Source organism: Narcine bancroftii, chromosome 7 (genome assembly GCF_036971445.1).
Source record: "Narcine bancroftii isolate sNarBan1 chromosome 7, sNarBan1.hap1, whole genome shotgun sequence".
Classification (NCBI taxonomy): domain Eukaryota; kingdom Metazoa; phylum Chordata; class Chondrichthyes; order Torpediniformes; family Narcinidae; genus Narcine; species Narcine bancroftii.
Genome location: NC_091475.1, coordinates 11,542,059 through 11,556,102, shown reverse-complemented (window position 1 = coordinate 11,556,102; position 14,044 = coordinate 11,542,059). Strand labels below are relative to the sequence as shown.

At 40.2% G+C, this 14,044-nt stretch overlaps 1 protein-coding gene across 3 annotated transcripts in view; it reads right to left on the bottom strand.

The window, feature by feature from the left end:
• runx1 (RUNX family transcription factor 1) overlaps window positions 1-14,044 on the bottom strand; it is a 198,215-nt gene that overhangs the window by 115,056 nt on the left and 69,115 nt on the right. For 2 of the 3 annotated variants that reach the window (XM_069888817.1, XM_069888819.1), the window contains exon 3: window positions 9,506-9,544. The exons of the other annotated variant lie outside the window; for it this stretch is intronic. In XM_069888817.1, the coding sequence (XP_069744918.1) occupies window positions 9,506-9,544 (39 nt within the window). The remainder of the gene's footprint in view (window positions 1-9,505; window positions 9,545-14,044) is intronic. 3 annotated transcript variants of the gene reach the window in all.

Below are 14,044 nucleotides of genomic sequence, written 5' to 3'. Positions count from 1 at the left end.
GTATCCGTCACCAGCCTCCTCTTCCCAAATTTTGGTTCTAATGCTCTGACCAATTGTTCCATCCTATGCCATGAACATCCATCCTATCTTACCTAATCCTCTTTGCTCTGAAAATACCTTGCGTCTTCTGGAGGTAATAGAGCCTTGTTCCTTGGCACTGAAAGTGTCAATGGTTGGCAGTGAACGTTAGAATTCATCAGATGGAAATGGGCCAATCAGCCCAACAGGTTCATTCAGCATATAACCTTCACATATTTTTCTCCCAGGATAATTTTTCTCGCATTCTTCTCTGTGCAGAAACGTTCTTACTTTGCGGTATTATTTTGGCTTTGGATAACAAAACGGTGCAGTGCGGCAGACATTGGGTGGGACAATGGATGTAGGTGGGAGGGAATGGCCCTAGGTGACCTCAGCATTGAGTCTAGATGCCGTGAAATCCTGAAGTATCAATGAAGTGAACTCCAGAGGTGTAGGGAGACTGCCCTTGACATCAACACAGCACCTATCTTCGTGTGGCTTCAAGGAGTCCTTGTAAAGCTGAAATGATTGGGATATTAAAGGGAAAGGATTTTCACAGATGGATACGTCCCTTGAATAAAGGAAATTAGTCGATTGGTGTGAAGGTCAATTATACTTTCCCAGAATATCACTGCAGGCATTCCTCAAGCAGTATTTCTCAGCTCAGCTATTTTCATTAGCTTAATCAGAGACCTTCCTTCCAGCATAAGGGCAATTCCAAAGCAAATGAAGCACCCCATGCACTCATCAAGACCTCGACACCATTTGGGCATGGGCAGAGATGTGGCCGCCATTTACATGCCACAAAAATGTCAAGCAAAGACCTCCTCTAACAACAGAGCATCTTGCTCTCTATTCTTGACATTCAATGGTATTATCATTGCTGAGTCCCAGAGGGAGACCATTAGTTCAATAGGGCCAATTCTAAAAATGCCATGACTAAAAGAACAAGTCAAAGACTGGGAATTCAGCAATCATGCAAGCTCGTCCCCTGACTTACCTATTATCAAAAATTAGAAACCTGCTCTTGTCTTGCCTGAATGAGTGCAATGGCAACTTCTCCCAGGTAGCTTACACCCATCATGGACCTCATACCCTCCACACCAGCAGAGTGTACCACCTACAAAATATCCTCTGTCTTTACCTCAGAGTCACTCAAGAAGTGACCTATCCTGGACACACAATATCTCTCACTTATCAGGAAAGACCAACAGTGAGTGTCCTGGCCAGCTCCATCACAGTGTGATATGGTTGCTGTTCAGCAGGGGTGGGCAACCTTTTTTTAAAAAAACTCACATTCCCCTTTAAGCAATCCCTATGCCATTAGTGCTCTGTGATGAGTTAGGGATTGCTTAAGGTGGGATGTGAGTGCGAAGGAAAGGTTAAGAACCATTGCTCTGGACCCAACTGTTACTGAAATATTTTGCTTGAGAAAAATGGTCATTGGCCCATTTCCTTTGGAGTTATGAAACCCTGCACATAACGAGTCAATGAGGTACGATTAAAATAGTGGTTTTCAAACTTTTTCTTTCCACTCACATCCCACTTAAAGTAATCCCTTATTAATCACAGAGAACCTATGGCACAGGGAATATTGAGGTGGAATAATGTGAGTTTTTTAATAAAAGGATGCCCAACTCCTGCTGTAGAGCATCAGATCAGAGGTCCATAAGAGCGGCAGAGAGGATCACTGGGGTCTCCCTCCCCCCACCCCCAACCTGATCAATTGGATTTACCAGGATCGTAAAATCATTAAGGACCCCTACTACCCTGCCCCCAGCATTTCCCAAACCTGAGAACTCTTATCGCAAAGAAAAGTCTGAATAGCACACTGGCCTGATATAAAAACACATCACTGATCTTTTATCATCTCAGTGTCTAAATTCTGGAACTAACTAGCTAACAGCACTTTATTAGAAGCATTGTAGTGGTTCAAGAAATTAGTCCATTACTCTCATCTCAACAGCGAGAAAAGATAGTCTTGTCCCCGATGTCCAAGTTTCAAAACAAATTAATATTTTAAAAATCTGAACAAGGAAGCCTTAAAAGCACAGTGCTTTTGTACACACTGTTCACCTCCACAAGGACCTTTAAAATAAACATGTTTACTTTTGTCGCGGTGGCATAGAAACAACTTTTGTGCAAGGTCAGATGACCGAGACACTGTTTATCAGCCAGTTGGAGATCAGTGAGGGATATCAGGATGCCAACCAGTTTCCAGTTCACCAGCCTACAGAAACAACCCAGGCTGCTTTGCAAAGGGCAACAATGTGTGGGTGGATGTTGTCAATTGGCCACCACATCCCTGATGTGTGTTGACATAATGGGAGTGAAAAGGAAGTGATTTGGTTTTTTGGAATTCTTTAGTTGGATCAGATATGTGTTTATCTGGATCTGAATTTATTTATATTTTGCTACAAGAACGCCCCTTTAGTCTATGAGGGGATAAAAGCATCTTTATTTTGCTTTTAGTTTGGGTCCTCAGCTGAAAAAATACCCTGTGCCTTTTGCCTTTTACCTTTTAAAATAAATTCCACAATGAAAGAGTATGGATGTGATGGAATCATTTGTGAGGTGATGTGATCTCAAAGCAGATACGGATCTGTATCGGCTTTAACAGTTTTGTCTTGATTGGGACGGTCTTCATTGTAATATAACATTATATCCGCATGGTGTAAAATACTGACATTTTCAAAATTAGAACCTTCATCATGGCTATACCTGATGTTAGGGAGTACTCTTGTCTGAAGACTTCAGGAAGTATGATTTTGGATTTAGATATGTTATATTGAAGGAATACTATTCCATAAAAGCCATGCTCAATCCAACTAACCTTGACCATCATTCACTTATTATGTTTTGCTTAACTGCCTTGTCAGGGATGGTGGTGGAGGCTGAAGCATTAGGGGCATTGAAGAGATTCTTAGGCACATGGATGAAAGAAAAATAGAGGGTTATGAGTTAGGAAGGGTTTAGTTTTTTTTTCTGGTAGGTATATGTAGGTCAGCACAACATTGAGGGCCGAAAGATTTGATCTGTGCTGCACTGTTCAATGTTCTATGTTAATTGGGAAATATCAGAAACTTGGTGAGTTTTATGTTTTACTTCAGGGAAAAAAAACGGGAATTTATGAGATTGGAAAAGACAATTATGATGTTCTTGCCTATTCTTCCATTAAGGAAATTTCAAAACCCTTCTAATATGTCTCTGTCAGGTCTTTTCATGCTATAGAGTCATAGAGCACAGATTAGGCCTTGTGGTCTACCATGTTTATGCTGACCATAGGGTACTGATCTATACCAATCCCATTTATTCAGGCTATAGCCTACTGTACCTTGGCAATTTAAGTGCTTGTCCAGATGTCTCAAGTGCTATGAGGGTACCTGATTCTGCCATCTTCTCAGGTAATGTGCTCCAGATTCCAATCACCTTCTAGGTGAAAATGTTTTTCAATTTCCCTCTCAACTCTTACTGTTCACCTTAAACCTATGCCCTCTAGTCTCAGACACCTGCCAAGAGCAAACATTCCTTACACTCTGCCCTATGTATGCCTCTCTGCTCAGATCTTCTCTCAGTCTTCAGCTTGATTACCATCTATGACCAGCTCAAATTTGCAAAGATGCCAGAGCTAATGAGAGCAAAAGGGAGGCCTCACTGGGACTCAAGATTCCTCTCTGTAACTGGATTCTGGACTTCCTAACGGAAAGACCACAGTGTGTCCAGGCTGGCAGCAACCTGCTTTTGTTCACACTACTGTTCCATGGCTATATCACCAGCTCCAGCTCCAACAGAGTCATCAAGTTTGCAGATGATACAACAGTCATCGGCCTCATCAGCAACAATGATAAGTTGCACTACAGAGAAGAGGTGGGAAATCTCGAGATATGGTGTGAGAATAATAACTTGAATCTCAACGTTTACAAGATGAAGAAATATTTGTGGCATTCAGGAGGTCCAGGGTAGACCACCCACCACTGCATATGTGTAGCTTGGTAGTGGAGAGAGTAGAGAGCTCCAAGTCCACTTAAGTAGCGACCCATCCTGGACACACAACATCTCCTCACTTGTCCGGAAAGCACATCAGCGACTGAACTTCCTGAGAAGACAGAGGCGGGCCAGGCTACAGGCCACCATCCAGTCGACTTTCTACAGGAGCTCGCTCGAGACTGTCCTGGCCGGCTTCATCGCAGTGTGGTATGGTTGATGAGGAGCATCAGATCAGAGGTCATCCTTAGGACCGACCATAAAAGCAGCAGAGAGGATCACTGGGGTCTCCCTCCTCCCCATTGATGGGATTTTTCCAGGATGGTTGTTGAAAGAAGGCTCATAAAATTAGTGATGACCTCAACCACCCCATGCACAGTATCTTTCAGCTGCTCCCTTCAGGAAAGAGATACAGGAGTATCAGACCCAGAGCCACCAGGCTGAGGATCAACTTCTTCCCAAGGGCAGTGAGAATGCTGAATGACTGATGAACTGCTCATACAAAAACTCCATGTTTCAACCATTTAGTTAACAATAATATTTATACATACTGTGCATATGTATCATTTATCTGTATGTGTGTTATGTCTATGTGTGTTTGTAGTATGTTGCACTGAGGACCGGAGAATGCTCTTACATAGGAACATAGGAACATAGGAAGTAGGAACAGGAGTCGGCCAAAAATGGCCCATCGAGCCTGCTCCGCCATTCAATACGATCATGGCTGATCTAATTTGTGACCTAACTCCACCTACCTGCCTTCTCCCCATATCCCCCAATTCCTCTATCATGTAAAAATTTATCTAACCGAATTTTAAATAGGTTTAATGAGGCAGCCTCAATCACTTCCCTGGTTAGAGAATTCCAAACATTCACTACTCTCTGGGAAAAGCTATTTTTCCTCATCTCTGTCCTAAATCTACTCCCCCGAATCTTGAGACTGTGTCCTCTCGTTTTAGTTTCCCCGACCAGCTCAAAAAACCTTCCTACATCTATCCTATCCATATCCTGCATAATCCTATATGTTTCTATAAGATTTCCTCTCATTCTTCTGAACTCGAGCGAATACAATCCTAGATGATTTAATCTTTCATCATAAGTCAACCCCTTCATCCCAGGGATCAACCTAGTAAACCTCCTCTGGACCGTCTCCAAAGCCAGTATATCCTTCCTCAAATATGGAGACCAGAACTGGATACAGTACTCCAGGTGCAGTCTCACCAGTACCTTACACAGTGGCAACATTACCTCCCTACTCCTGAATTCAATTCCTCTAGCGATGAAGGCCAACATTCCATTTGCCTTCTTAATAACCTGCTGCACCTGCAACCTAACTTTTTGCGATTCATGCACAAGCACTCCCAAGTCCCTCTGCGCAACAGCTTGCTGTAGCTTTTCACCCTTTAAATAATATTCAGCTCTTTTATTTTTCTTGCCAAAGTGGATAACCTCACACTTACTAACATTGTACTCCATCTGCCAGACCTTTGCCCACTCATCCAGCTTAACTATATCCCTCAGCAGACTCTCCACATCCTCATTACAATTTGCTCTTCCACTCAATTTGGTGTCATCAGCAAACTTGGCTACATCACATTTTGTCCCCTCCTCCAAGTCATCAATGTAAATGATGAACAGTTGTGGGCCTAACACTGACCCCTGCGGCACCCCACTTACCACTCTCTGCTAACCTGAAAAACTCCCATTTATCCCAACTCTCTGCCTCCTGTCAGACAACCAATTTTCAATCCAGGCCAATATACTTCCCCGGACTCCACTTTCCTGTAACTTACTGATAAGTCTCTTATCAAGCGCTTTCTGGAAATCCAAATATACAACATCAACCTGTTCTCCTCTATCCACCGCATCCATTATATCCTCAAAGAATCCTAACAAGTTTGTCAAACAAGATCTTCCCTTTCTAAAACCATGCTGCATCTGCCTGATTGAACCCTTACGTTCCAAAAGTTTCACCATTTCATCTTTAAATACGGCTTCAAGCATTTTTCCAACTACAGACGTCAAGCTAATTGGCCGATAATTTCCAGTCTTCTGCCTACATCCCTTCTTAAAAAGTGGCGTGACATTTGCTGTCTTCCAGTCCGCCGGGACCTGCCCAGAATCCAAAGAATTTTGGTATATGACCATCAGTGCACAACTATAACTTCTGCCATTTCCTTCAGAACCCTTGGATGCATATCATCAGGACCAAGTGATTTGTCTGGCTTTAGTCCCATTAGTTTCTCCATCACTACTTCCTTTGTAACAACTATTTTATCAAGGTCCTCCCCAACATTCGCATCCTTAACTCCGCACTTGGGCATGCTGGACGTGTCTTCCACCGTGAAGACTGACACAAAATATTTGTTTAATGCCTCGGCCATTTCCTCATTTTTTGCTACCAGTTTTCCTTTCTCTTCCTCCAAGGTTCCGATATTAACTCTGGCCACCCTCTTCCGTTTTATATATTTATAAAATTTTTTGCTTTCTGTTTTTATATTTTGTGCCAATTTACTTTCATAATCCTTTTTCCCATTTCTTATTACCCGCTTTGTAACCCCTTGTTGTCTCTTAAAGTTTTCCCAATCTTCCAGTTTCCCACTGCTCTTTGCAGCTTTGTACACCTACGCCTTCAATTTTATACACTCCTTCATTTCCTTTGTTAACCACGGTTGATTTTTCCTTCCCTTGCAGCCCTTTTTCCTGACCTGAATATATTTTTGTTGAGCATTACAAAATATTTCTTTGAAAATCTTCCACTGTTCCTCAACTGTTTCATCAATTAGCCTGTGCTCCCAGTCCACTCTGCCCAATTCCTCCCTCATCCTATGGTAGTCACCCCTGTTTAAGCATAATATATTAGTTTTAGATCTAACTATTTCCCCTTCCACCTGAATGAGAAATTCAATCATACTATGATCGCTATTTCCCAGATGGTCTCTGACTATTACATCATTTACTCTATCTATCTCATTGCACAACACAAGATCCAGGAGAGCATTTTCTCTTGTGGGTTCCTTAACATGCTGCTCAAGAAAGCTATCGCGGTTGCATTCTATGAAGTCCTCTTCTAGACTCCCATGACCAACTTGATTTTCCCAATCTATGTGGAAGTTAAAGTCCCCATGACTACTGCCGTATCATTATTACATGCCTCACTTATCTCTCTATTTATTTCCTGTGCCACTAAACTATTGTTATATGGTGGGCGATAGATAACAACCACCAATAATTTTTTCCCTTTGTTATTCTTTATCTCTACCCAAATGGACTCAACATTATGCTCTTTAGATCTTATATCATTCCTCACTACTGCCTGGAGCTCATCTTTGATTAAGAGTGCAATTCCACCTCCCTTATCATCCTGTCTATCTCTTTGCTCCACCTGATACCCTTGAAAGTTTAATTCCCATTTAGGGTCACCTTGTAGCCATGTTTCCGTGATGGCGACCAAATCATAGGCATGGGTACCGATTTGCGCCTCATGTTCACTAACCTTATTTCTAATACTGCGGGCATTCAGATAAAGTGCCCTTATGCTCTTTGTCCTTTTAATATCTAGTGACTTCTGTAACCTTTTCTTTTGATTTTTCTGCCCACTATTTTTCTTTGTAATTTTCTTAACACCATCATTGACCCGAAAACTCACTGCACCATCTGATTTTTTACTTTCTCCTCCCAACATTACTTTTCCTATTTTAGTTTTCCTGGCCAATACTTTATCTTCCCTACCCTTTTCCCTATCACTCTGGTTCCCATACCCCTGCCAAATTAGTTTAAACCTTGCACCCACTGCTGAACCAAACATACTTGCCAAAATGTTGACACCTTTTGGATTTAGGTGCAACCCGTCCCTCTTGTAAAGATCATGCCTTCCCCAAAAGAGATCCCAATGATCCAAGAAGCCAAATCCTTGCCTTGTACACCAGCCCCTCAGCCGCACGTTCATTTTCCTTATCCTTACATTCTTTTCATCACTTGCATTTGGAACAGGTAGTAATCCCGAGATCACCACCCTAGCGTTCCTGTCTTTCAGCTTTCGTCCCAGCTCACTGTAATCTCTTTCCTCCATTTTCTTGTCATGTCGTTTGTACCCACATGTACCAAGACATCAGGCTGCTCTCCCTCTCCTCTCAGAATATTTTGGACCCGATTTGTGATATCTCGTCCCCTTGCACCAGGGAGGCAGCACACCATGCGGGTATACTTATCTGGCTCACAGAACCTCCTGTCTGTACCCCTGACAATGGAGTCCCCAATAACTACTGCATTTTTCCTTTTCCTTTTCTTTTGCACCACTCTGCCAGGCTCATTGCCATTGACCTGGTGCCCGTGGCCATCTCCCTCAACAGAATCCAACACAACATAACTGTTGCTGAATGGGATAGTTACTGGTGTGCTCTCTGCTTTACTCGCTTTTTTCTTTCCGCCCCTGACGGTTTCCCACTTACCTGACACGGGTTCTGGAGTATTTATCGCCCTGAAAGTTGAGTCGATTAACTCCTCACTCTCCCTTACAAGCCGCAGGCCATCAATCTGCAACTCCATATCCCTAATTCGCTCCCTTAGTAACTGCATCTCGGTACACCTGGTGCAGATGGATTGTACTTGTATAATTAGTTGATAAATAAACTGGAACTTCATTGCTAACTTGTCCAATACTTCATCCCCTTCTCTATCAAAGTGCTTGGAATATGATTCAGAGTGGCTGGAATGAGTGCAGCCTTTGATGGGAGTAGAGTTGATGAGCTGGAAATAGTCCACATTGAAAATTCACCCTAAAAATGCTAACAAGATAAATCACTCTCTCTTCCCTACTCACTTATCCAATCGTTTCGTTAATAGATGAAGAAACTGCTTCCTGCTCCTTTGTTCCTGATGGGTAGAATTGGGGGGAAATCCCTGGAAGACCCTGCTCTGCTATTCTCAGGAAATAGGATTTTTCTCCAGTGTTCCAACATGGCTGCCAACAGGGACTAATGGCACTTCCCTTCTCCCATGTCGATAGATTAGTGATCATCAATTTGAGTAATTTTCAAGTTACTGCTTCTGACCAACTTAGGATGGTCTTAGAGTTGCCGAAACGAAGCATTTCTATAGCATAGGAGACCACTCAGCCCATTAAGTTTATGTCATGCAGTACTTTAACAAGCCCATTCCTTGGTTATTTCATCATTGATCTCTAATTTTTTAAAAATTTTCCTCCACTTAACTCATTAGTAAATGGGAAAAATAACCTTGGAATAATTTAAGATGGGGATTGATGCATAAATGTATATATTTTAATTATGATAATTTGAGTAATGTTCATATTAAAAGGGATTCCGTGCACCCAAGCTGACATGCAGATGCAACAACCCATTTGGAAGATAAATGGTGCATCAGCCTTTATTACAAGACAATTTGAGTACAAAAATAAAGATGTCTTACCACAATTATATTGGGTATGCGCCTGCAATAGACAGAGTTTTCTTCTCGTTCCCTAAAAGAACGATATACTTACCAAATTGGCAGCACAGTAAAGATTCACTTGGCAGATTTTCTGTGTGAGGAGAGATCAAGAGGAGATTTCATTGATTTTTGTAGCCTGTCAGCCACTGCAAAAATGCAACAGGCAGGGAAGATGTTTCCCCTGGCCGAGGAGTTTGGAACCAGAGTAAAGCAATCTCGGAATAAGGGGTGAGGAGAACTTTCTTCAAGCAGGCGATGATGGAATCTTTGGAACTCTACTCTGGATGGTTCTCTGATAAGGTTTAAGTCTGATAAAGATTTTCCATGTTTTATACATTTTAGATAATCAACGTGAATAAAAAGGCCACAACCTAATTCCATGGTCCCCAATGTGTGTCCAGCAGGACCACTTATTGGTCCTTCTTGGGATTCAAGACATTGATGAATTTCTATGTAATGAGGAACTTAAGGGATAAAGTGAGGAGTGCAGGAAAATATTGTTCAGGTAGATGATTAGCCAAGGTCCTAATGAATGGTGGAGCAAGCATGAAGGTTCTAAAGACCTATTTCATATGCTATGTTTCTTCTGGAAGAAACATTTGCTTAATTGTATCTTTCAAGTCAACATACATTCTTTACCTGTACATTTTAAACAGTAATGTACAGCATTTTGATTTGTAGTGGGATTCCTGAACAATTATTGATTATATTATTGATTTTATATACAACACTTGATCATTCATTTCTATTGTTGGAAAAAAATATAAAATATAATTTGAAATATTAAATTTTCATATGAATAATTCCAATCGGACTTCAAAAATCATACTGTTAAATGCCTTGGAATGTTCTGAAATTTTTTTTAGCACCTAAGGAGGTTAGAAAAACCTTTAAACTAAAGTGTTAGATCAGAGTTCCCAGCATATTTGGGTGTGTAGGTCCCTATTAAACCTTCATGGGTTTTATGGACATAGTATTTTGGAGTGTGGAAAACTGTGTATGTGTTAATTAAAAAAATATCATTTTAACGTCATTTGCAATGTCTAAAATTTGGCGATGGTAATAAAAATTGCTCGCAGATATAACTGGAATAAAATATGTTCCATTAAACCATCTACCTCATGAGATGGCTGGAGTTGTTTCAATTACTTCAAAAACAGAATATCTGATTGGAGTAAAGAAAGTTTTTGCCTTCCGTATATAGTTTCCCATTCAATCTGTTTTAGTAGTTGGATTTCAACACAACAAATACAGAAAATCCACTTTCATAAAACTATGTTGTAGCAAAAAACATCAGGTACATTCCTGCTTTAACTACAACATTATTTGATATTACTCTTCATTACCCACACTGATCTATGTACTGAAAATTCCTTTTAAAATATCATCAATTATTTTAATCAATCTTCAGTTTTTTTCAATATTAAGTTTCTAGCCTGCAATTTTATTGAATTCATTTTAATTTTTGAAATACCAGCTCACTGCATTATTTCTCACACATTCTGCTTCTTGCTTCCAGTGTTTGTATCTATTATCATCTTGTTCTATCACCTTATTCCGGTTGAATAATTAGAAATGAGCAACTCAGACAGTATTTTATTGTCATTTTTAAAACCGTAGAACAGCCATAAAAACAAAATTGTGTTTCTCCAGGACAAGGCGTTACTTAATAACATAACACTATAGATAAGACTGGGCAAAATGGTAACCGTAGCAAGGGGCCATCTCAAACCACGGCCACCATCTTATCCAATTCTATTTAGTCTTTGTCATTCCAGAAATGCACCAGTTGCCTCCTCCTCAAACAAGAACCATTAAAGCAATGCATGCCAACTTGATTTTATGATTTCTAAGTATAGCACGAAGAAGGTGAGGAAACAATCAACTTTGGTAGTGGGGAAAAAAAATCAATGTTAGTCCATTCCAGACACTTCATTCTTGCATTTAAGTGATACTATGAGTTATCTACCAGCAGAGGAACAATGGTGCACAGTTGAGCTTTTTAATTTATTAGCTATTTTAATTTTAAATAAGATCTGGACTCATTGTCAGCCAACCAATGCCCAAGGTTGTTGACATCAGAAAGTGGCTTTTCATTACAACCTTGCTGCCCTTAAAACAGGGGTTCACTGATATTATTCAAGCACTTTGGACATTGTGTAAGTTCTTATTTTACCACTTTTCCATATTTAGTGACAAAATTCTCCTGCACAGTAACTTTTTTATCCCCTTTCCCACAAATCACAAGAAGGACCAATAAGTGGTCCTGCTGGACACACATTGGGGACCATGGTATTAGGTTGTGGCCTTTTTATTCACGTTGATTATCTAAAATGTATAAAACACGGAAAATCTTTATCAGACTTGAACCTTATCAGAGAACCACGTGATACTCAAACAGCTAGCAAATGGATAGAAACTCATCAATAAATGTGTAAAATCTTCAACATACCTGTCCAAAAAAATAAGTGTGTGTGATTTAAGGCCTTGCTACATTGTGTGTAAACTCGAAAGAGCTTCAGTTCTGAGCCTGCCATTGAAAAGTTCAGTCACCACCCATGGACTCAGATCTAATATGCAGGTCTCTTTATTCCCTGACCATTTTAGGAATCAACCTCATCAACCATATTTGCACTCCATCCATGATAAGTATATCCCACCTTAAAAGGGAGTCCAAAGCTATGCACAATATTCTTGGTGTAATCTCAGTTAGGGGAGTGAACTATCTTTAATCTTGAACTCAAAAAAGGATCAAAATATCCGTACCAGGCGATTGAGGCTTTGGAAAGGGTATAGAAAAGGCTTACTGCTGAGATGCCAAACATTTTGATTGTGGGTCACATACAGAAAAGTATAAGGAGTCATGTGCCAAACAATATTAAGCCCGGCAATTTTCAACCAGTGGCACCACAAGAAAAATTGTGTTTTTAGATCAGAAAACCCCTGTTCCTTCAAAAATTCATTTTCTATCAAATTAACTATACATCACTGAACAGTTTAACTGTTGACATTCCAGTAGTTTATTTATGTGCTCACATATTACAGTAGGCATTTCTGTAACTGCTGCTCTTGAATTAAATTTATAAAATGAATACAATAAAACTCTTTATGATGCTTATTCAAAAAGCAGCAAAGTTAAAAAAAAACTGGGTGCAAAATAAGAACAGGAGAAAAATATCAAGAAAGGAACAAGATAGTCTCCAATGTACCGAAAAAACTCTGTGAATGCAGCCCAAGTGTCCACCTTAATGATTATGACATAATATGTAAATCTGTAGATAGGCTATTAAAGTTAAAAGATTCCTTGCAAGTCAAACAAACACACTTCGCCTTGACTTATCTGTTAAAGTATTCATTTTCCCCACTATATCTAAAATTTTTGGCACTCCCTTGCTATTTCAGTTCCACCATGCTTAATCAACTGAGGTAAATGTGTTTTTTTTAAACTGAGGTAAACTTTTTTATTGATGAGCAACATTGCAACGGTTGGTCTAGTAGTTGTTCAAAATTACAGCGACATCTAGTGTTGAAGCTAAGAAGTGCAATGAACATACAGCTCAATTTATTGTTAGGGACTATGCTCCAATGGGCCATATTCCATTTTTATTTTTAAAGTTCACTTTGGGCCATTTAAAATGGGCAACAGGTTACAGTTGGCCAGGGAGCAGTAATTTGGCCATCCCTGGCTTACTGGGATGTTCCCTAGTTTAGAAAATATGAGCTATGGTGAAAGGTTGGACAAACTTGGGGTGGTTTTCTCTGGAGCATGGGAGACTTGATAGAAGTTTATAAAATTAAAAGAGGCATTGATAGAGTAGACAGTCTGAATCTTTATCCCCAGGGTAAAAGCATCAAACAAATGTTTAAAGTGAGGGGCAGTAGATGTTTAAGGGCGATATACCAAGCAACTTTTTGTTTGCACATACAAAGAGTGGTGGGTGTCCAGAACAGGCTGCCAGGAAGTAGGTACAACCATAGCATTTAAAAGGCTTCTTGATAGACACATGAGTATGTAGAAAATGGAGTAACATCTGTCATGCTCAAGCAGTAGAGTTCTAGTTTGACTTGGGCATCATGTTTGACACAGGTATGCGAGCCAAATGTTCCCATGCTATACTGTTTTATATTCTTCCTAATTGCTTGTCACTTCTTCACATTAGCTACGGAGACTCAGGTCTTTCAGATATCTGAGACCTTTTAATCTCACCATTTAAGAAGTATTTTCCTTTACTATTTTATCAACCAAAGAGATTGATTTTCTATTTCTCCTCATTGTATGCCATCTGCCATATCCTCACCAATTCAAGGTCTGTCGACATCCTCCTGAAGTTTTTTGCATCCTCCTCACAATTTAAACTCTGAACTAACTCTGGAGTACCAACATCACCCACACATCCCCTCATTCAAATCTTTGATGTATTATAAACAGTTGGGAATCCTTCCGGCACCAGCTAGCTGTAAGGTCCCAACATCCACAACCATGCCCCTTTTTGAGATATGGTTTCGACCACTTGGGAACTTCCCTCCTAAAGGTTGATGACTACATCTTTAAACAGCCAATTCAGGTTTAAGATTTATTGACAGTGTACAC